The sequence below is a fragment of the Charadrius vociferus genome, unplaced genomic scaffold, assembly GCF_000708025.1.
Source record: "Charadrius vociferus isolate BGI_N301 unplaced genomic scaffold, ASM70802v2 scaffold185, whole genome shotgun sequence".
In the NCBI taxonomy this organism is placed as follows: Eukaryota; Metazoa; Chordata; class Aves; order Charadriiformes; family Charadriidae; genus Charadrius; species Charadrius vociferus.
The window spans coordinates 5185079-5209588 of record NW_009648955.1 but is presented as its reverse complement, the minus strand read 5'-3'; the positions used below and the strand labels follow the sequence as shown (position 1 = coordinate 5209588).

At 36.8% G+C, this 24510-nt stretch overlaps 1 protein-coding gene across 2 annotated transcripts in view; it reads left to right on the top strand.

Moving 5' to 3' along the window:
• Window positions 1-24510, top strand: part of RNGTT (RNA guanylyltransferase and 5'-phosphatase) — a 187121-nt gene that overhangs the window by 20257 nt on the left and 142354 nt on the right. For both annotated transcript variants that reach the window (XM_009887496.1, XM_009887497.1), the window contains exons 6-8: window positions 1916-2025; window positions 2846-2947; window positions 23454-23589. In XM_009887496.1, the coding sequence (XP_009885798.1) occupies window positions 1916-2025; window positions 2846-2947; window positions 23454-23589 (348 nt within the window). The remainder of the gene's footprint in view (window positions 1-1915; window positions 2026-2845; window positions 2948-23453; window positions 23590-24510) is intronic.

Below are 24510 nucleotides of genomic sequence, written 5' to 3'. Positions count from 1 at the left end.
CAGATGAGTGTGTCAGTGTGTGGAAAGGGAAGGGAGCAGAAAGGCTCCTTTCATCAGTCATGTGCAGCTAGATTTGTTAAGGCAAGTTTCGAGCATTTTAGAGAACAGACACGAAATAGTTGTATCTTCATTTGCGGGATTCATAGCTCAACAGGTGGAAACTTCATGCTTTGATCTTCTTAGTCTGCATTGAGAATTTATTTGAGATGCTGGTGAAATAAGTCTAGTCGATTTGGGATTCCTGTAGAAGTCTTTAATTATGTAGCTTTGTAGACCTGGTGGCTTTATTGGGTTCTCTTGTGCAGAATTTGTTTTTATTCCACTTGGCATTAAACTTTTTCGTAGAATCATAGAATGGTTTAGGTTGGAAAGGACCTTGAGGATCATCGAGTTCCAGCCCCCCTGCCATAGGCAGGGACACCTCCCACTAGACCGGGTCGCCCAAGGGCACATCCAGCCTGGCTGTGAACACCCCCAGGGATGGGGCCTCAACAACCTCTCTGGGCAACCTGTTCCACTGCCTTACCACCCTGAAAGTGAAAACTTCTTCCTAATGTTTAATCTAAACCTGCCCTCTTCCAGTTTAAAGCCATTTTCTGGAATATGGAAGTTATTTTAGAGTTCTATTTTATTAATCTCTACTTAGGCTTTTCTGTGGCATCCAGGATAGCACCTCCACTTTAGTAACCTGGATTAGATTGAGAATAAAATTATGCAAGTAAATTTTTACACAAATATTTGTTACAAACCAGCTGTTTATGTTTTCTCTTTTGTTAAGAAGTTTGTCCTAGGTCAACTGCTGCTGCAGATTCTTGCAGATTCTTGAAATTGTTTTCCTTACAGTCTAAGTTTAATTCTTGAGACATATAACATGGTAGATCACCCAGGTGGAGGTGAAATCCATGTAACTGAACTTCTTGTACTGGAATTACCATCAAGGTCTGATAAAATTAACATATTTAATTGAAAACATGCATCTCAAAGGTTTTGAGGGAGAAAAATAGGACTTAATGTCTTCATCTGCTGAGATTTTAATTTAAAAAAAAAAACAAAAAACAAACCAACACCCAAAACTTTGTGTCTAAAGATGTTTACCAGTGACTTTAGTTCACTAATTACCAAGCTACATATGTTTATCTCACATGTTAGATCTCTGCTGTTAGTGAGCAGCTTTTGTTTCCATGAATCAAGGAAAGCACGGAATTGTTGGTCTAGAAATGCTATTTATGTATTTAAAAATTTGTTTAACATTCCATAGGTCAATTTTGTCCTCAGTTTCCAGTTTATTTATTTTGAGGCCATACTTTTTGACGCACTTAAAAAGTGATGTCACAAATGCTTCTTCCAGAAATGGTTTTGTGACCTTTAGTGTACACCGATGTACTCCAGACTTAAAATACTGTTTAGGTTCATATAATCATCCAAATAGATGTCTTATGCTACCTTATTATATAATATTTTGCATGCTAAGGAAGATTAATTTGATCTCTGCAAATTCCATATCTGACCAATATACTATTAAATACTTGATACTAGCATACTTTCTTTTTAAATAAAAGCATTTTAGTTACAAATGAAAAATAATGAGTCAGACTGATGCTGTAGCTTGACGTGGGATCTTTCTTGAGAGTAGTAGCTAAACAGTGCCTGTCTCTTGCCTTTAATTTTATTGTATTAATAATAATTTTATTATTATGAACCTCCTGGGTTCATAATATGTCTCACCAGTGAGTTTACTGGCAAAGCTCAGCTGATATATCTTGGTGTTTGGGGGAGAATCTTTTAGGAGTATTTAAGCTGGTATTGCTTGTGAAGGTCAAGCGTTGTAAAACCAGCTTTAATCTTGTATAAACATGTTTTGGTCTGCTTTTATGAAGGCTTAAATACTAAATTTTGTATTTTTTTTTTTATTTAGGGTGCAATTTTCTTGGAAGGAATAACAGTTAAATGTGTGACCCAGGTGACAACACAACCAAAGTTAGGAGGAATACAGCAAAAGTGTCAGCAGTTCTGTGGATGGGAAGGGTATGAGGACATTTAGAATTTGTTTATTTATATTGTCTAGAAATAAGTGTTATGTTTCTAGTTTTGCAAAAGGAAACAGCTCATTGTAAAAACAAAAAAGGTGACTGTTTTTGGATGGATTGTGTAAAACAAAAAGCAGGCCTCAAAAACACTCAACAGTGCAACAGATGAAAGTTTGCATTGTACTGTGAAATGGAATGATCAACTGTTGATGCTATGAAACAAGATTCTGGAACTGCTCCTCCATTGAGATAACAAAATGTTTTCAGATGAATTATTGCTGTGCAAATTCCAGACATAGTCTAGTCCAGGTATTTGTTTAAAATACAGTGCTTGCTCAAGCAGTATACTTATTTATGCAGCTGCTATAACCCTTTAGTCTTGAGGTATAATACTCATATTTGTAGACAACTTGGATTTATGTCCAATGTTAATGAGAACTTTGGTTTTAATGTCTGAGATTCTGAAGTCCTCCTTTCCAAAGCTGCTCACTGTGTTTCCTAACTTGCTGATGCTTGTAGTTCTTCTGGTGCTTGTAGTTTTGAATTCAAATATCTCTTCCACCAGACTTAAAACTTTGAAGTTCTACATAATTTTGTATTTTGTCATAAACAAATACACTCATTCTTATTAGGTAGGTATTTGGTTCCTCTTGCAAAATACCTTATTGGAGAAGGTGTTCTAACTCAAAGTTAACCTTGCAGCAAGTCTGGAACAAGGTGTGACTTCAGTCTAATGTAAAAAAATGTATTGCCTTGTGTGTCTATTTACTGCACAACGTTAATAAATGTGGTGTGTGTTTTTTTTTTTTTTTTTAAAGGTCTGGATTCCCTGGAGCACAGCCTGTTTCCATGGACAAGCAAAATATTAAATTTTTGGAGCAGAAGCCATACAAAGTTAGCTGGAAAGCAGACGGCACTCGGTAAGTTCATTTTAAATGAAAAAAACCACCAGGTAAATTGGGTAGACGGTTTGTATTTTCTGAGGAAAGTGAATTCATTTGTACAAAGGACAAAGCACATTCGAACAAAAAAAATTGACTCCAGAGATTAATTTTTTTTGCTGTCTTGGTACCCAACTTTTTCTGAAGTTTGTGGTCAAGTTTCTTTTTAGCAGCTGTTCAGTAGACTGATTGTTAAACATATGTACTTTTATTCTTCTCCATGACCCTTGCCTGTTTGTCAGCCAAGACTTGCCACCAAGGTCTTAGAAGAATCTGAGATAACAGTAGGAATTTTTTAAGCTAAAGAATTTGTTTATAAAAGCTAAATTAAAACTTCTAGTTGAACCTTCAGAAGCTGTGTAGCATTAGAAACTTCATAGTTGTGTGTGTGTGTGGTTTGTGTTTTTTTTTTTTTTTTTTTTTTTTTAAATTCGTACTGTGAGCCTTTATTCAAACTTGTAGTTCTGGTCAGCCAAAGAGTCAATAGTTTCATCTTCCCTAGCCATTTTCTTTGTAGGGTGGGTTTTTTTTTTTTTTTTTTTTTTTTTTTTGTACAACAGACTAGTTACATAACCTGATTGGATTGGTGTGTTGAACATCTTCAGCGTTTGTAGAATCACAGAATGGTTAGAGTTGGAAGGGACTTAAAGATCATAGAGTTCCAACCCCCCTGCCATGGGCAGGGACACCTCCCACTAGACCAGGTTGCTCAAAGCCCCATCCAACCTGGCCTTGAACACTTCCAGGGATGGAGTATCCGCAACTTCCCTGGGTAACCTGATCCAGTGTCTCGTGACCCTCATAAAGAATTTCTTCCTAATGTCTAATCTAAATCTACCATCTTTCAGTTTGACGCCATTACCCCTCATCCTATTGCTGTATGCCCTTGTAAAAAGTTCCCCTCCAGCTTTCTTGTAGGTCCCCTTCAAATACTGAAAGGCTGCTATAAGGTGTCCCCGGAGCTTTCTCTTCTCCAGGTGTAACAACCCCAACTCTCTCAGCCTGTCTTCATAGGAGAGGTGCTCCAGCCCTCTGATCATCTTCGTGGTCCTACTTTGGATCCACTCTCAACAGGTCCACATCCTTCTTGTGCTGAGGACTCCAAAGCTGGACACAATACTCCAGGTGGGGTTTCATGGAGTAGAGGGCCAGAATCGCCTCCCTTGACCTGCTGGCCATGCTACTTTTGATGCAGCCCAGGACGTGGTTGGATTTCTGGGCTGCAAGCATGAATTGCCAGCTCGTATTGAGTTTCTCATCCACCAGCACCTCCAAGTCCTTCTCCTCAGGGCTATTCTCAATCCATTCTCTGCCCAGCCTTTATTTGTGCATGGGGTTGCTCAATCCTGTGTGCAGGACCTTGCACTTGGCCTTGTGGAACTTCATGAGGTGTGCACAGGCCCACCTCTCGAGCCTGTCTAGGACCCTCTGGATGGCATCCCTTCCCTCCAGCATGTTGACCGCCCCACACAGCTTGGTGTTTGCAAACTTGCTGAGGGTGTACTCAATCCCACTGTCCGTGTCACTGACAAAGATGTTATATAGTACCGGTCGCATTGTTATTTCTGATTTGAAATGTGTGCTTGTATTTAATTTCTCCATGTTAACATTTCTCATGTTAGCATTTCTAAGTAGGAGAAAGACCATATGTCATCAAATACAGAATGGCAGGACACTTATTTCTCTGATTGTAAATGGTTATAGATTGGTCTGAACTGCATGAAATTCAGTTGTCTAAACATGTGCATCTAGTATCATCGCATATCCTTTCATTGCTTTCTCTCATCTGATAAAGCCATGTCACACAGCAGCTTGGATGAGGTATAGAAAGTATTTGCTATTCACATTGAAATAAACCCCCAAATGTTAGGTACCCCATTTCCTTGTACTCTTGCAAAGAGGCACTGTGGCTTTTCATACAAAAAACTCTTTCTTGAGTAAAATTCCAAACCTCCAATTCATACTTTTTTTCATAGGACAGAATAACTGAATGTTTTTAATAGGTTTTTACATTTTTTCAATTACAAGCATTTTCCTGAGGTTTTGAAATCATCGTTGGTGGGGACTGAGACTCTCACCTCCTATTTTTATTCTGTATTTCTGGTTTTAAAACTAAAATCAAGAATCCCAGATACTAATGGAAAAGGTTTTAACCTATGCTACTTATAGCATTCAGATCACAATCTTCCTTTTTGTTGTGGGAGCTATCTTTGGTAATTATTAATGTGATTTTTTACATCATAGTCAGTAGTGTCTTAGTAACAGAAGGACTTTAATCATGTGACACATCTCATTAATTTCAATAGCTTGATTTTTATTTCTAAAATATGTTCTTTACATACAGTAGTATTTAAGCAACTGTAATCTGCACTAAGTGCAGTGCCTTTAGGTTTTGTTCACTTAGAGCAAATTAATACATTTTTAACCTGCTGTGACTTGATCAGAAAAAGTGCAATTGCAATGAATGTACACATTGTAAGAGGACTCTTATGCTCATTTGTGCATAGTGCTTTAGACTAAGAAGAGAGTTCAGTGTTCTACGTGTGTACGGGTTAGAAGGTACCAGTTGTGTGGATGAGAAGTATGCTTTCAAAAAGAGGAAGTAAGAATTTTTGTTTTCAGACTGGTGAAGTTAAACCACTGTTGTTTTTTGTATAGATACGGGCAAAAGTTTTGTTTTAGCAGTGCAATGGAAAGCATTCTCCCTTCCATATGCTGAGATATCAAAGTAGAGTTTTGATACTAAATCAACAAACGGTGTAGGCTGTCGTCTTAACTTTTTCCTGCATTCTTTGTTTTGTTAGGCTTGCTGTCTTTAGTAATAGAGTGGAATATCCTAGGTAATGAAAAGCCTAGAAAATATGGGGAATTAGGTGTCTTATGAGAACTGCCAATTGGCTCCACATGGAGTCAGTCAGGATTCAGCACAGTTCAGTCAGACTGAGCTGTCTCCTGTAAAAAAGACCCTTAAGGTGTCTCTCATCTGTGGAGTTTGTACTTCAAGGCTTTACTAGCTTGGGCAGAGCGTGGTGTGAAAGTACAAATTAGGCTTGCACTCATCCAAGCGTTAAGAAATGGGTGGGAATATTTGGCTTATTAACATTGGCTGGCTGGATGCACAAGCACTTGGGTAACGCGGTGCAGGTGTTCCCAGGATGCGAGGTTACAGAAACATGGAGTTGGGAGATCCAGGCTTATTTTTAGAGCAGTACAGTGCATTCAAAAGCTGCTGAGCCTGAACAAGTAAACTCAGCCAACTTAAACTAACTATCCAAAGAGCCAGATGGAAGTCTTTGCATTTATTATGCTTTTAATCCACAGTCTAGATATACTGCCCATGGACTTGACTTGTAAAACTATGAAAATATGTTTACAAAGTATTAATGCCCTGTTCAGTGCAGATACTGGTCATGCTTGCCTGTTTTTACAACTTACTCCTTCAGGAAGCCTTTGTTTTAGGGATTGGTTTACACTAGTATTTTAGTCCATATTAAAGACCATCATGGAAATGGTTTTGTATAACTTAAGCCTATTGCTTCAAGAAACAGTAATAAGAGAAAATAATTCTGTTTTTAAAATAATATTTTTACAGAAGGCCATTTGATATTAAAGGAAAAAAACGGCTTCATCTGCAGCATCTCTAGTGTGTGTTGCCACCATGGGTCATTAGCTAATACACATTGGTATGTCTTCAAACAAATACTAAGATGCTGTAAAATTACAATTAGTGTGATTCTGTAGGGTTGTGAGCTATTTTTCCACATTTCTTTTTTTCGGTATCAAGAGCCTATCTTTGGCGAATCTTATGCTAATCACTTGGAAAATTGAAGTCTTATAGAATATTCTTATTTTCTTACTCAAATGTACAGGATGTATACATTCTAAATACTACTGAATAGTAGTACACCTGGAATACTGCCTTGTGAAAGAAATAAAAGTGCATGTTTTTTATAAGAATTTTCAGTATTTTGGACAGTCTGTCCTGTGTTTTTAGGGTTCTAGAATGGTGACAAAACAGAATGGATGAAGAATAAAACTGAGGTAACTAAATAGTTCTTTTAAATTTTCTCAAAACATAATAACCTGCAGTTGATTATGGAGATACACAGACTGATAGGTAGAGAAGAAAATGGTGCTACAAAGATCCAGTGTTAATGAAATTCAGCTGAAGGAATGTTGTGAAAGAGAGATTAAAGATGAAAACCTCAGCTATTACTTGGACATTTAGACACTGTGCATGCTAGCTACCCTAATCAACAATGAAAAATGACTATGGCAGTTTTTACATTGGACATGCTTCTAATTATTTTGTTGTTCTCCAACGATCCGGACTCCATATACAATTAAGCAGATTTTCATTAATTATTCTGAATGCTTGTGTTGACAGGCGTGACCTTACTGAATTTAATATTAAGACATCAGTTAGTGGAGATCCATTTATGGATCCTTTGCTTACTTTATCTGGAGATGAAACTGCTGTCATCAAATATCTCTGAAGCTATTCTGTTAAGTATGGTTTAGATGCAGCAGTCTAGGGTTTGCCTATTGCAATATTATTTGGCTTGCATACCTTTTTTTGTTGTTTTTGTTTTGTTCTCTCATGCTTAAAAAGACACTGCTGTTTCATCGACCTGATTGGACTTACAGAAAAGCAGATGCTCAGCTAATAACTTTACATTATACTTTCTCACTTAAATAAAATACTCGCGTCTCAGTTGATAGCAATATTTGCTCAACTTAGCCAAGCTTCTTAAATTTCACCATTGTTAAATATCTGCATTTTATTCCTGCAGCAGTAGTTTTCTCTAGAAGGTTCATGACTGAAGCCTTTATTTTTTGATGGTCTTAACTGACATGTAGTGTCAGTAATTTCATTGGGAACTTTACTTTTTTCCAAAGGCATTTGCTCTTCCTAGATTTCAGCTGGAGCTGAACTTTCACCCCTCTGGTTTAACAGCAGTGTTGCTGGTGGGTTTTTGTTTGTTTGCTTTTTCAGTGGTAGAACAGTGCATGTTTTCTTGCTTTCTTAGTATTGTTGTGTTTTTCTACCCATAATTTAAAAAAAAAAAAGTAAAGTATTTCCCTAAATGAAAGAGCATTATTCACATCTAAATAATGTGAAATTGATTAAATTATTTGACAGTGATTCTATGAAATGTTTGGGGGAAATTTACTGGAGCAGTATCTCACACACTTCTGTAAGTGTGTGGGAACTGAGTCTGGTTTGGGTCAAGACTCACCCTCCTCCGTTCTCCTGGAGCCCTGAGTTCAGAATCTTTTGACTTACCCTTGCTTAGTTTGTCCAGATTTGCAGAGTTTGTGTCCACACTGTGCTCTTGCTCGTTCTGTGCCTTGTTTCCAGCGCCCTGGTTCCAGGAGCATCAGGAAGGCATGCTTCCTCACGCTCGCTCCACCTTTCCTTCTGGAGCTGTTTGCTCCAAAGGGAAATGCGGTGCGAACAAATACTTCTCCCCTCCTGTTTATGTCCTGCCTATGTGTAGAGATGTGTACGTTTCTATCTCACGTTTTGACAAATGAACTTTAAATTAGAAGAGCTTTGAAGCTCAATTACCATTGGCTCTCTTTGGAAAAGCATTTCCTTCGTGCCAGCTATTTGCATGTATGTAAATATTATATGCAACTCATTCCATTTTGGGGAAAAACACCTCTAAAATCATATTGCTTTAAATTATTGTTATAAAAAAAATAAATCACTGCAGTGTGCTGCTATTCTGACTGGTTTGGTGTGAATTCTTTCCTGTATATTTATTGGAACAGTTGTCAAACCTCTGGTGTTTTAAAAATTATTTTAATGCTAATCTATTCATAAGGCACAGAAATCCAAAGGGCAAATTTCCCACTACTAAAATCATGCCTTTTGGCTTTGTTGAGATGAAATATATGTTGTACGTTAACAGTAGCTACAAGGTATGTATGGTGTTACAAATGTATCCAATTTTGCAGTGGTGTGGTTCCCCAAATAGTAGTTGCTATCTGAAGAAGATAATTGTAACAGTATGATCAGGGCATACTGTGTGACTCTGTATTATCAACTTTGTGCTGTAAAGTGATTAACCCAGGTGGTGAGCGGCTCGCTATATCCCTTGATATGTATCTCATTAATACTGTTTGTAGCAGATGTTTGTTCTAATGAGTGGAGCTGAATGTTCAGACAGGAGTAGGGTTGGTAAAGTAATGAGACACCAGTTTTAAAAAAAGACTGTTACTACTAAGAATAATAAAAAAGCTTTAAAGTGTCTGTGGAATAATTCGAATTAATACAATCAAACAGGGCTAGGTTTTATAATGGTAAAATGTGACCTGAACTAAATGCAAGCTATTAAGGCGTGCAAGTTATTTTCCTACGTTTTTATGAATACCTTTTTATTTTTCACATCTGTACCCATGCAGGTTTAGTAAAAATAAATACGATCATAATACTATGGCTGTTCTATTATGGTAAGGCAGCTATTTAAAGAAATGCAGAACAGTTAGTTCTTGCCAAAGGCTATTATATTTGAAAAATATTCATGCAAATTTGATGGCTTTCAGATACGTAAATGCGAATGAGTAGATGCAGAATGTAAAGCAGCTCTGTGAGAATTGCTGCTAATTGTCTAGAAGGTGATTGTATCAAAATAATTAGAAACATCTCTGAAGTTAATTTTTTTTTTTCATGATTAGCAAATTACATTTTAGAAAAAAGGCCTGTTGCCTAAATAATTCTCACTTTGTGGGTATCATAATACAAAATAAAAATAGTAAAGCTACACTTAACTGTGTGATAAAACTGGTGGCCAAATTTTTGGATTGTGTTTATTAATCAAATAATTTTGATTTATCCAAAGCATGTAAGTTACTATATTTTCAGACTTGTGATAGCTTCCCAGGTTTCTTTAGTTTAGCTTTTTTTGTACAAATTGAAGAAAATGTCTATTTTTATTTAGAACTTCAAAATTATTGGCAGTTGCAGCTGCCTCAGAAACATATTTGTGACCATTACTTGAAGGAAGCCTTCTGGGTGTGTTTAAAGGTAACTTTTAATGCGTTTTGTTAAAATGTAATGAAGACAAGGTGAAAGTTTCTCCCTGAATTTGTGTAGCGAAATTCTTTTTTCTTTCCCTGTTCTTTGATCCTTTACATAATGAGATGAAGGTTACATGCATAACTGAGAAATTGCAGATTCCTACTATGAGTAGTTGTCCAAAAGTCATTTGTGACAAGAGTAACTTGTGAAAAGGTGATCATTGCTACAGATCTAAAAAAATGGAGAAAACTGAGAAACAGATTTTTTTGTTTTGTTTTAGAAATGAAGAGGTAAAAGAGACTAGCACAAAATTAGGTGGCAAGGAATAAAAATGGTAGTCTGTCTGCAAAGGATTAAAGAAAAGGTAGTTGAATGGGTTCATGAAGAAACGATGATCCCTGAGAGACGGGGGGAGGTTAGAGAGAAGGTTGGTATAATAACGAGAATGAAGGAGGGCACAGAAGATTGGAGAGTAGTACTAATCCAATTAAAACCCAAATCTATGCACTTGAGAACTCATTATTAAGAACAAGAAACCAGCTTGTCATGAAAACAGATCTAGAGAACAGAAAGATTGTCTCCTGGGAACAAAGATATTAGTGTGGAATTGAACTTGAAGGGGGCTGTTGGCAATGAGAAAGAATCCATAGATTAATTTTTAGATTGTTACCAATGACATGACCAAATTCTCATTGATGTGGAATTTTATGCCCAGTAGTGGAAAATGCCTGAAGTGGAGGTTTACACAATTGTTAGTGGATTATTTCCTGATTTAAGGGGGGGTGGGCAGAAATATAGGATGTTGAGGTTTGACGGATGGCTTCAGAAATTTTGCCAGCAGGAAAGTTCAGGGGTGTTAGTCACTGGAAGGCATTTGTGAACAAAGAGCTTTTCTCAAGGTATGAATACCTACTTTCTGGGCACCTTACTTTCTGACCCTAGATGGCTAGTGAGTAATTGAATTCTTATACATTGTGTTTTGAGTGTCTTGTCATTTAGTCATGTTTAGGGTTATGCATGGTTATGGTTTTGGTGTTAGGAAGGAGCATTTGCCTCTTAATGATAGGATGGGGTGAAGAACCCACACGAGAATTGTCTGGGTGCTTTTAAACCACACCTTCCTTTCCTTTCCCTTCCTCCTCTCCCCACTTATCTTAAGGAATAGACTTACATATTTATCAGTTCTGCACCCTTGGTTGGTAATGCAGTGTATCCCTTCCTCTTTGGTTGGGGCACATTTCTGTGGCCTGAAATTTCAAAGAACAGAAATATTCCGGGGTTTGGACATGTACCAAACAGATTTTTCAGGACCAAATAGATTTCTTTTTTATAGGAGTGACAGGTTTTGTGAACAACTGAGCTTAACTCAAGTGGTTTGATTCCAAGTTAAGTGAGCTTTATTCAAAGTATGTGCTTATGGAACTATCAGCAATGGGCAAAGCCTCAACTGTTCAGTGCTAATTATACATCCTTCATGTGTGTAGGACAGCTACTTTTCAGACATTTGTTGTTATCCCAAAGTAGTAGTTGTAAAGGTTTTTCTACTATTCCCGTGAAATTGTCAAAATGAGGTGGGATTTAAAGAGAAGACTTGGAACAAAAGCCTTAATTAAAAGGATGAAGTGACTGTTGCTATTCCCCTGTCCCTAACTCTGCACTGTTTCATTGCATGCTACATTTTTAAGGTCTGTGGAAGTTTTTGTTTAAATGGCATATCCCTTGTGGTCCTTCTTTATAATTATTTTAACTAGTTCTGTAAGAGAAAACAAGCTTACCCATATTTAAACTAGTTCTGTAGTCTGCTTTTAGAGTGGGAAGAACCTTGGTTTAGGATGAGTCTGGAATCCATGTGGGATTTATTTCATTTTGAATAATATACTTAGTTGAAGATAGGATTTATTTTGGCTGGAAATTGAAGTTGTGAAAGTTATTGAAATGGTTGTAATAAAGCATTTTTTCCCTCATCCAGTTAACAAGGTTAAAAGCTGTGAATACTTACTATAGACTACAGTGCCAATCAGTTGTTAGGAACCTGCAGTTTAGCTCTTAAGTGTGTAATGATAACATAATGTCAAGCTTCTGCAAAAATATATAAAGGTCACATGTGATTCTGGATTATAATGTATAAACTGCCTTTATAATGGTTGCTGAAAAGAGCAATTCATAGGTGCTAAGCACTCTAAACAGCATTCCTCTTAATTTTTTTGAAAAAGCAGATGCCTAATTCATGGTTGTATTTTGAGTGTTTAGGTAGGAGAGGAAGAGAAGATGGGATGGAGAGACAGGAATTACGTGTTCTGAGACTAGAAAGGTGGGGTTTTAGTAGCTGAGATGTGAGTCTTTGCTCACTCTACATCTTAAAAATTATCCCTTATAGTTGTGGTGGGCAATAAATTTAGGATTACAAGACTGTTACCAGCCTGTTTCCCACAGCATTAAAACCTATGAATATTGTATGCTTACTTGAATTTTGATTTGAGAGTGCAAAAATAAAACTTTGATAAGTTGGGGTAATACTCTCAGCGTATTTAGCGTGTCCCCTATCTCAAGGTAAAGACATTCTAGCTCAGGGTGGAGAAGCTCTAGCACAAGGTGGCCTCATCATCTCCACCTCTTGGCATGTTGTCAAAGGGCATGTTGTCCTTTTCTCCATTTTTGTCCATTGTATAGGGGATGAGAGCATGCCTAGACTTTCTGGTGGTCTCGCAGCACCAGATAATTCATTGGTTCTGTTTAACTATATTGATTATGAACCAGGAGAGGTCTCTTGACCGAGAGACCGTAGGTGAAATGAGGCAGCACAGTGTGTCATAAGATGTTAGACTAATAATATCTGGAACTACTGGTTATAAGTAGTTACTCCTAAGAAGTTCCTACAAGGCAGTATTATATAAAGTAGAGATGTATATTATAGATAGGGTCTGTTAGTTTCACAGCTGTTGGGTGAGGTTGAAATTGTTTTTTATCTTAATGCTGCATTTGGAGTGGATGGTCTGGGCTGTTGGGTTTTTTTTTGAAGGGGGGGTGGTGGTGATGATGTGTTTATGTATTTATTTATTTATTTATTACTAAGGCACATCCATATCACTTTGTTGCTTCTCTATCTCCTGAAGTCTGTTTTTTAAAATCATTGAATCAATGTAGAGGAATATATAAATAGGTGCGACAGAAGGTGTCATCCTTAGTCTGGATCCAAATCAACTTGAAAGGCCAAAGAAGGCATTCTTGCTCTAGGTTGTGGTTTCTCGTTTATATGTGCCCGCAATAGCGTCAAAACTCTGAAAAGAAGCTGTTGTTTTTGTGTCCCTCTGTTAAGTAGTTAAGGAGGACTCCTGATGGGATACCCTGCAGAAGGTATATTTTGTGAAGTAGCAGGCTTGATGCTTCACAGGTCTGAAGCCTTTTGACAGCTTACAAAGTTTTATGGTCACAATTCTGAGCTCTTTGAAAAGTGCTACTTAACTGATTATTCATATATGACTATTTGAATATTTGGACAGATTGTCTTCTAAGCAAGCTCTTTTGTTTATTTATAAATAGTTAATGCATTAAAATGCTTATTATGTAGCTTGTGCTATGAATACTAATCTTAGAGTATTCAACTGTAGTCCTAAAATGTTCTAATTAGATCAAGATAAATGGTGTGCCTGTGTGCGTGTACCTGATGTTCAAGCAACAAGTATCAGTGATTACTGGTTTATTTATTTATTTTCCTTTCTCCCAGACCACTTTTGATAGTGGAACAGTGTGTCCTGTGCTGCTCGTTCTCACGGGGGGATTATGGGCACATCCATGGGATGTAATGGCTTAAGCTTGTTCTGGGAAGAATGACATTGAGTTTGTAAAGTTTAACTACACAAATATCTAGGCCGGCGTTTTCCCTTGGAGCTGATTTTCTAATCTGTGAGCACAAATGGCAGTTGTGCTCTTCTGTGGCTTGTTCCTGTGACGTAGGCAGAATTGACCCAGCAATTGGTTCAAAGTTAAGGGAACCCCCTTTTTCAAAGCTGTGATACACTTTTCTTCACTGCTACGTTATGGGTCTCCGTGAGAGATATTATGGCTCTCTTGCTTGGGGAACGAAGGAAGGTAACTACTTGTCATCTGAAACGAAATTAACTTGTTTTTCTTTCTTATACTGTTGTGTAACTGCTGCTTTGCATATTTTTTTTTTTTTTACCCCATTGTTTCACATGAATTTCCCTCTAAATCTCCAAGATATTTTCAGACTAAAATTTGTGGAAGACGGGTGGGGTCAAACAAGTTCAAGCAAGCTTGAAGCTCAATATCTGCAATAAATAATAAAAATAGAATTCAGTAGTTCAGTCAAGCTTGATATAATTTGTTCCATTAATCTTACAGCTTTTTAAAAAGTAATCAGAACATTATACTGTACAGTTGTTTTCCAGTAGTGTTCCTCCCTCTAATGTAGAAATGTACTTTAATGCATAGTTGACCACTTAGCATCGTTAATATTCGGGTGAAATAAAGAGAAGCTAGTATTTAGAATAAATCTATTAGTATACAGATTCTGTTACTGGGTCACATCTTTTCTAGCTGGTTAACAATTCTTTTGTTTTACACTAGATATATCATAATGCACTGTAAGTACTCTTCAATATATAGTAGTTGTAGATTAATTTACCCTCTTTTGTAGGTCAAATAATGGTAACAAGACAACTTTAAATTTAACCCATAAGGTTTAATATCCTTTTAGAAATAAAGAAGCAAAACCCCCACAGCACTCTAACTTAATTAAAACCCTGGAAGGCAGTCAAGAAAAACACTGTAACTGGATAGTCTTTTTTTAACCTTGCTAAACTCTTGCTTTTACCAGCTCTGTTGCAGAGTTTCAGAGTCTAATAATACTTTAGATAGAAAATGTAGTTTTACATTGGTTTTGAATTTGCCATCTGTTAAATTAATTAAAGGCATCTTTGTCCTTGATTTATAAAACAGGAAAAACTAAAGTTTTAACTTGGTCTAAGCTATGCTACTTTAGCAGGAGAAATGATACCAGTTTCTACACTTAGGCATTTTTCCATGGTCCATAGTAATACCGTTGTCTCCTTTATTCAAAAACAGGCTTCCTTATTAATTCTGGTGCATATAGTACCCCAGGTAAGGGGATACCAATAAGTTGTATAATGATGCACCGTTATTTCTGTATTATACACCATGCTTTTAGTTATGTGACCTAATGATTTGTTTGCTGTTGTTTTTGACGGCAGGTGTGTTTCTGTGCATAGCCATTTCATTGTCAGGTACGAGGTGATCAATAAGACAAGAAAATTCTTTGCTTTTCCATACTAGCATCAAGTCAGGGCAGCAGTAGTTTGAACAAGTGATTCAGAACGTGAAGCTGGGTATTGAGAACCTTCTACTTTCTCATGAAATGAGACATTGTCGTAGCAGATATGACTGTGACATGAGTATTGGAAAGCATTCATTGTTTAGGAAAGATGCAAAATAAAGTTTGAGGGATAATGTTTTATTTTCATAACTGAAGGATAGAAAAATGTTGTGGAGCTGAGCTTTTTAAAAAATCACTACAGGATTGTTAAGGTAAACTTCTGGGTTTCTGCTGAATGTGCTGCAGATACCCAACTTGATCAGAGTTGTCACTATAAGCGCACATTAACATGTAATGCAAATTGAGTGTCTAGATCTCCATTGGTGTAATAAGAATTTAGACAACACAGTTATTGAAGCCTGAGGAACTATTCATTTCACCCAAAAGTAGGCATCTTACAATTATGAAAGAATCAGAAGCTGAATTCTACCCTCTTTCAAGGGTGGAGAATTGGTGGATAATTTTGACCAGTGACAAATCCAGGTGCTTCTGAATGTAATAAGCGATACTTACTGAACAGCAGCCTACTTACACAGTATTTTAATATTGAGGAAAAAAAATAATCTCAATTGTAGAAGATAAGTTTGGGTCATTGATGGAAAGGCTTTGCTTTAAATTTAGAACATTATTATTGTAATGAGAGGTAAAAATAGATCAATTGTGTAGGTTCGTTCTTTCTAAAATGACAAACTTGGATAAATTAAGGGAAGTAGTTAATGAAATCAGAAGGACTGAGGAACACAGTCTTCAGTTTAGATGACGAATGACATTTCTTCTGAGTTCAACAAGGTAGGACTTTGTAAACCATGTAAAGGAAAATAGTTTTTTTGACACAGGAATAAGGGTAGACCTCATGCTTGTGGACTTTGACAAAATTTTGACTTATTATAGAGACTGAAGCTAATGAAGATTGCTAGAATTGTAAGATAGGTAAAGAATGGATTGAAATAAAACGGCAGTGGGTGGTTTTGCAAGATAATCTATAGAAAGCCACAAATGGAGATCCTGAATATGAATTTTATAATGTCATTAAGAATTTTGAAACAGAAACCAAGTATGTTCTGACAAACAAATGAATTCACTGAGGAGCAGAATAATAAAACTGGAAGGATATTTAGTTGTAGAAAATGCAAGGTCATGAATAAGAAATACTGGTGCTAGAAGCTGTTAATTGGAAATGAATGTCAGTCAGAATCCAAGGGTGGGTTGTTGGTTTGTTTTTTTTTTTTTTTTGGTTTAAAATACTGGGGAGACTACTGATGGCAGAATTTAACCTAGAAGTATGTGAGAGAGATAGAAAGTGTTGGTATATTCAGAGCAGGCTAACTTCCAAGGGTCTGTGTGTGTAGCATTTAAAAATTTTAGTTGGAATTTAGATTATCAAGTCAGATACATAATTCTTCAACTGCTTATGTGTAGCGGTGTTTCTTGCTGGCTGATATGCTATGTACTTGTGCAAATGCAAACATGTGTACAAGTTTGAAAATGGCATTTGTGACAGAGCTTTCAGTGTGCTGATTAAAAAGACATTGTTTTCCTTTTGTTTACACAGTGAAAATAATATGAGTCTTCACATAACTTCCTGTGCTAGTGTCCCTGTATCCAGGCTTTGTCATCCTTCAGGAGACATAGTTTGAAGCAGCGACCATTGCCAGCAGTAATTAATATAAGAGAAGAAAGCAAGCTGAGCCTTCCCCATTTATCGGGACTTTAGGGTGTATTGCTCCATCTGCCACAGGCCAACTTCAAACTCGTCTCTAAATAAACTGTTACTCTAGGTCCTGCACGGTCTGGATTCAGGCCAGGACGTGGAACTGCAGCAGCTTAGTGACACAGATAGATGATCTCCTACTGTCAGTGGATAGAGGGCAGTCATTAATTTTCATTCTCCTGGCCCTTTCTGCAGCGCTTGGTGCCTCTGGCCAGAAGTTGATGCTGTCCTGCCAGGAGGGAGCGGCACAGTCCAAAGTAAAGTGCTAAAGTGGTTTGGCCTCGTCCTAGGTGGTCAACCTACATAGTGGTGACATGATCATGATTTGGAAGTGTTGCCAGTCATAAAAGGAAATTAAGAAATTGAAAATGCTATCTGCAGCAGGATTTCGTTGTTGCCTCTGCGTCAGCAAACATATTAGTGATGCTAATTGCTATTCTGAGTTGGGTAATGCTTATTTGTGTGGGAGGGCAGCACTTTCACAAGGCTGTGTAATGAACTCCCCTGGGAACGGAGAGCTCCCGTGTATTTTGCGCTTAGAGTTGATGATGGAATTTCTTACATTTTGCATTATTTAATGTGATAATACAGACACAAGCATGTTTAAAAAAGAATTAAAAAAAAGTGGTGACAGTGATACAGTGTTGAAATAAATAATCTTCTTTGATATAGCCTGTCTAAAGAAATACTGAGGGGCAAAGAAAGCTCCTATAGGAGCTGAATTTTTAAGCTTCCTTTAAAAAAACATGTTAATCCATTTGCTACTTGTAACTTTTTTCAGAAAATTAATTTTGTGTTGAACTCAAACTCAGAAGATGAGGTCTTAAAATTGTGCTGTGTTTTTTAAATTATATTTAAGGTTTTAAAACTATAAAATACAAAATTAACCTATGTAACCTTATTGCTAGGACAGTTGCTGGGATTTTGGCTGAGGGAAATAACATACGTAAGGCACATCATAAAATTGAAGTCTGTGGCAAAACTTCTGTAAACTTCTAGGAGATCAATTTTACTGTAAACATGTTTTGGCAAGCACTATGCTGAATGTGAGTTTCTGTTAAGCAGTATTTTCAAAACTGGCTTTGTGAATCCTAATAAGCTGGGAAAGAGGATAGGGGCCACATGCTCTGGTGGGTGCAATATCGGATTTGGAGCTTGGGAGATACAGTTCTGTTCTAATTCCTGACTCTGAATGACTGTAGGTTGAGGGAGACCAAGTAATTTGCTTTATTTTGCCTTAAATAATATTTTCCTGAAGTGTACTTTCAACTTTAATGGTGAAAAATAATAAACATCCACATAAAGGAGAAACATCAGTTTTTAATTTTCAATGAGCTTGAGCCAGCTTCAGGATTGTGTAATAACAAAACCCCTAAACTTAAATGGGAGTTTAATAAAATCATTCTTCTAGCATGTGTTTTGGTCCCAGCTGATGTGAACTGCATGAAGAGGATATATGTGGAGGCAAATGAGCCTTTGAAACAGTTGCCTTTATTTGGGTATGCTAAAAATAATTGATTTCTGAAGAGAAAACTTTTCAAGCTGATATTTGGTGGTTGACGTGTTTTAAAGTTTAAAGATTAAAGTTATTAATACTCTGGTAGGTGATTTGGAGATCTGCTTGTCTAATGCCAAGAGCTGTAACTCTTTGCTAATGAAATTTTCATCCTATTTCCTGAATTATCGTGTTAATACTAATGTTCAATTAGAATTAATAACGGACCTTGCCTCGGGACCAGAAGTGAATAAAAAGTAGCTTCTAATGAAACCTTAGATTTTACCGTTTCTATGACTCTAACCTCACAAGCAGACAAAATATCTAGTCTGTGTGGACACCACGACCCTTTATTCTTTAACTTGCTTGTCAGAACTTCTGTTGCAATGGGACCTGGCTGGTTTGTATTGGATCGGCAGTTTGGAGAGGTGATGTTTGTCGTTCAAACATGATTCTCTGTTTTTGTGTGTAGTTATCAAAGGTGAATGAGCAGTTCTGTTATTGCTCTTATTGCTGCTCTGCTCTTGTTCTTTTATTCACTTGTCCTGTTCTAAATTCAGATTGAGCCATCTGATACAGGACCATGTCATCTTGGGTACTTGTGTAGAATATACTACAATGGGGCCTGGTTACTAATTGGAGCTTTTGGGTGCTCAGACAATAGCGATAATTAGTAATAAATGTACAGCTGTAATAGCAAGTAGTGTTCACAGTATGCAATACAATGCGTGACAGTTAAGCTGCTATGTGCTTTTGAGTTCCTATTGAATGTATTGGAGAAATCATCATTGTTGTTTCTTGCCTATGTGGTGTTGCCCAGTGGCCTTCTCTCTGTTCTGGTGTAAGTGCTTATGCTACTAATACCTTAATTAACTTCTTCAAATATAACCGGTCAGGGCACATCCAAATAACATTCAGAAATGTACTGATCAGCAGTCTACAAGATTTCTCCAAGAAATCTTGAAGTGTCATCTGGAGAAAACTTAAAGGCTGACATTAAGCAGATGAACTTACGCTTTTTGAGTTAAACAAGCAAATAAACAAACCCCACCTACCAAACAAACCCCCTCATTAAATTAATAAATTCAGTTTCACCAGAACCTTCGCAAGGTTGCATGTTTCTTTTGCTTCTTGCACATTTTCAGTTATCAGCCGCTCATAGAACACTTCTGGTTGTCAGTCCATCCTTGATCAAATTTCTTCTGTCTTGTGTTGGTAATAATTAGAATTTTGACAAATTCTGTTGTTTGGACCACATTCAGATTATTTTTTTTTAAGTTTATTAAATTCTGGGGTGTAGGTGTTTTGAGGCTTTCAGCTTAAAAAAATCCCAACAAAACAAAACCCTTTCAAAACAGACATATCTGGGTCAGTCTAATGTCTTTCTCCTGCAGAGTACTTGTTCAGCTTCTAGGTTAGGCGAATATATTATCATGACACCAATAACAGAACGGTCTACATTTTAGGTAGTTTATTTTCCTGAGACCAAATTATCTTTTTTTTTTTTTTTTTTTTTTTTGCATTCAATGTAAGCGCATGCTGTTTCTCAGTAGCTCTTAGAAGTAAGATATAATTGTGATTCCTGGTGATCTTTGGTTGGAAATCTTTTGTATGCAGTCCTAAGACTTACCATTGTTGCTGTCATTTAGAATTTATGGTATAAAGAGCTAATGGTGACAAATTTTAAAAAGAGAAGGAGAGAAATCATGGGAGAAGAGATGTAATGTTAGTGCTGGGATTTGAAAAAGAGGGAATCTCGCCACTAGTGGTTGGTGGGCTATCCAGCTACCAACTCTTAAGTAAATTTCCACAGATTTTGTTTTGAGTGAAAGATCTAGAGAAAGTGGTGGTGTGTTAGTCTTAGTTTTGATGTTAGAGTAATAGATTTTGACGAAATCTTCTGTATGTTGCCTGAACCTGTAAATGTTTTAGGTGGCTGAAAAGAAAGCTTTTAAGTGTTTGTGTTGGTTTTGGGTTTTTTTTATTCAAAGCAGTTGTAAGATCTCTTATTGTACCACATTTGTAGTGATGATGCAAGTATGGGGTTTTTTTAAGTGCTAGATCTCTTGGAGCATTAGATGCTATTTTGTCATCAAGTCAGTGAAACTTTTGTCAGCAAGTTACTTGGAGCATTAGATGCTATTTTGTCATTGAAGTGAGAGCATGTATACTTAAACCAGCAGTGAATATGGGAGTGCAGAGGTAGCCAATTAAGCTTATTTGTAAAAGTAGTGTGCATACGTTTTTTTCTTGTTACTTATACACCTCTTCTTCCCTCCCCGTGGTTTCTTTAATTTCTGGGAGAAACACAACATGCTCTTTATAATTAGTTTTAGTTTTGAATAAATTTACATGGCCTGAAAATGAATGTTGTCTGTAGATTGTTCTTGCTTCTAAAGAACTGGCGCCAAGTTATCTAGTTGAATGTATATTGAATTATTATTTTTTTTTCATAAAGCATCTCATGTGCAGCTTTCAACTCTCCTAATGTTGCATTGATTTAATCCTCTGTCCCAGCTTTAGGTTTTTCTGCTTGTATAAGTTTGTGTGTGTTTTTTTTTTTTTTAGCTGATATGTAACATCTTAAAGTATTCCTCATGTGTGTGGAGAAATGCTAGTTGAGCAGATCTATAGTGAATTATGATTATGGTCATAATACTGGAAGAAAGTATTTATTTAAGATGCATGGGTGGTACTGTGTTCCTGTAGTCAGATCTACTGATTTCTAGAGGCAGGATCTGTGTAGACAACAGGACAGCTGCCTGTGTAGACCATTTGCCTGCAGGGTTTTTGGGGTATGCTTTTGTTTTGACAGCAAAAATCCCGCAGGCATTATTTGTAAAAGCAATGGTGAATTTTAGAAAAGACTGCTGATAGCTTATTATTTCTTCATAACCAGGACTTTCCATGGAGAAATGGATGAACCCTGAAAAGTACTGTTTGTCCCCTCCTTCCCCCTCCCCATATATCCAAAGACTTTTACAAGTATGGAAAGTTCTTTGCTGAATGAGTCCTCAAAACATGCTTGCTTTCTTTCAAAATTTTCTGGTGTGGATGGTGAAACTCCTATAATCTTTTACTTTTAATAAAGTGTTTCCCTATTCTGTGCTGTCAAAGAAACTACTGCAATCCAAATGGTTTAGTCGCTCTGGGAAGATTTGTGTCCCTTCCCTATTTGTATCAGAGGTTATTCAAGAATACTAAATGTGAACTTTTAGAACAACTGAACTATCTTGACGGTTGCTAGTGCTCCTGTTTTGGGTTTTGGTTTTTTTTTTTTCTTTTTGGGTTTCTATGTTTTTAACTTCTCAGCAGAATTCTAGTAACACTTGTGCGTTTTGCACATCTGTGTGCAAGGTGAAATGAAAGGATTGGTGGAAAAAAAGCTCAGCTCAGAGTCACGCTCTCAGTTTTGGTGTAGACCACCAATATGGTTAGTTGTGGTGTGATCAGGCATAAGTTCAATTACAGCAGCTCAGGTGGTAATTAATAAAGCTGACACAACTCAGGTTTGACTGAGACACCAACTCGGACTTACTTTTGAGTCTTCATATCACCTTTGTCTCTCGTACACTTATTTTTTTGCAGTGCTGTTAAGCCATGGTATTTCCTGTCTGATCATTCAATCACATCTTGATAAGTATGTTGTTCTTTTCACTGATCATACTAAGTACAATCACATCTTGTTGGTTCCAAAAAGGCACTTTTCTGGTGCCTTTTTTTCCCTTTTTGCTTTGCCAACCGTCTGATCCCCACAACAGTTTCTACCTTCTTTTACCGTATCGGATTCAAGCTGCTAGTCATCACTTTCAGCTGCTTGTGGTATGCGCTCAGCACCTTTATGACTTCTCATTCACTGCCAAGATGTTGACTGGTTGCATCTGGCCTTTGATATTAGTTTCTGCTGAAATTTCTTCAGTTTATTTTCTCCAGTTAGAAGGTGTGCTCTCTTAGGCAGCTGCACAAGTTCGAGAAGACCTTTGTCTGTGCAGCTGCCTTGTTATTCTTCCTGAAAATCTACTTTAGTACTCCTGTTGCAAAGATCAAAGAAAACCTAACAAAGGTAATTCAGGTGTGTTATAGCTGTCATGCTGTTTAGCATCCCTTGCGGTTTTTATCTTTTTTTTTTTTCCCTACTGTTTTTTTTTCATTCTACGTGTTCACTGTTTTTTCTTGTGTACAAAATATTACCTCTATAGAGCAGTCTTCTGTGGGATTAGCACAGGAGGTCTAAATGAATGACTTGTGCTCCAAAGTACTGTCGTAATGGAAAGAAATTTTTAGAAAATTCAGATGTCTGCAACAGAACCAAGCTCACAAGTTGCTGGTGATAGTGTAGTAAGCTTTGGAGTTTTCTTTGTGTGTAATGTAAGAGGAATCTACCTTGGCTAAATTTGTCAGTGTTTTAATGACAGGCGGCTCAATAGTTGGCTGGGACTTTGCTGTACTGCAGTGTTAGGTAGCCAGTGGTAGACAGGAAAAGGTGTGTCTTTTGAATGAAACTCTTCAGACTTATACCAGGCAAAGTTCTAGTCCACTTCATAAAGGAAAAACTGGAGTAAAAGATCTTTTAGCTGATTCTAACTGAATTAGCCTCATCTATTTCTTGCAGCATTAAAACCTCTGTTATTTTTAATAGATTTTCAGGCATAGTTTTCGCTGGACACTGCAACATATATTTTCTGAACTTTTATCTTTGAAATATTTTCTGTATGATAATTACATTGAACGAAATTATCTGGTTTACTGAAGTTAAACTTGTAACTAAAAAATTCCTTCTAAAATGCTTTTTTATAATGTCTGTCATGCTTGGGTTTTTTTAGCACTTAATAGAAATCAAAATATTAGAGATTTAGAGGATATACCTCTAAGTATAATTTCTTAACATTGCCTTTGCAGGTACATGATGCTGATTGATGGCAAGAATGAAGTTTATATGATTGATAGAGACAATTCAATTTTTCACGTATCTAATCTGGAATTTCCCTTTCGTAAAGATCTTCGCACACATCTAACAAATACTCTTCTGGATGGGGTAAGGACCGTACTGTATCATTATTTTAACAACTTCAGTGCCATTTGCTTTTGTTCAGAAACAGGGCCACGTTTTTCGGCCTGGATCGGTGAATCGTGGGATTTCAGGAGTAATATAGATTCAGTCACTGTTTGAATGTGGGAATAACACTGCATAAGTAATTTCTTATCTACAGAATAGAAGTGATGACTACTCTGGGGGGAGCTGTTTGTCTTTGAAATAAATCAAGATATCGAGATGACATTCTCTGAATATGAGAAGATGCTTGAAGAGAATCTAAAGAAATGCAGAATCTCATCTCTTGTTACAGCTTTATATTTTGAGACAGTAAATATGGTCAATTTAATCCAGTTAATATAAATATTTCTAAAATTTTGTAAAATTTTCATCATCTTTTGATAGACTTGTGAATTGATGACTTTGCTTCTGTCACCTTTATTTTCAGCTCATTTGAATTACTGATTGTGATTTAGAAATAGTTTAGTTACATTTGTTTAAGACTACAACACCTCTAAGTTGTCATGCTAATTTAAATTATGTAAACTCGCTAACGAACTTTGCATGCTCATTATAAAACAAGCTGTAAAACGTCTATATTTGTTGTTTGATGGCTGGCCTGGAGTATTCTTGGTAAACTTTTCAGAATGGTAGCCGCAAGAAGAGATTACTCCGTTCTTGACCGTCCTGTTTCAGATGAGCAAAAGAACTTCATTAGCTCTTATAAATGTGCTTATCAGTGTAGATGAACACTGGTTCCTATTATGTTGCAGTAGCATTCGAGGATCACTACATTGCTGTCACTCTTGCTTGCTGAAGTATTGACTATCTGAGATGAACTTCCATGTTGGTCTTCTGAAGCCTGATGCACCTTTCAGATACAGGAGACCATATTGTCATTGTTAACTTTTCTTTCTCAGGCCT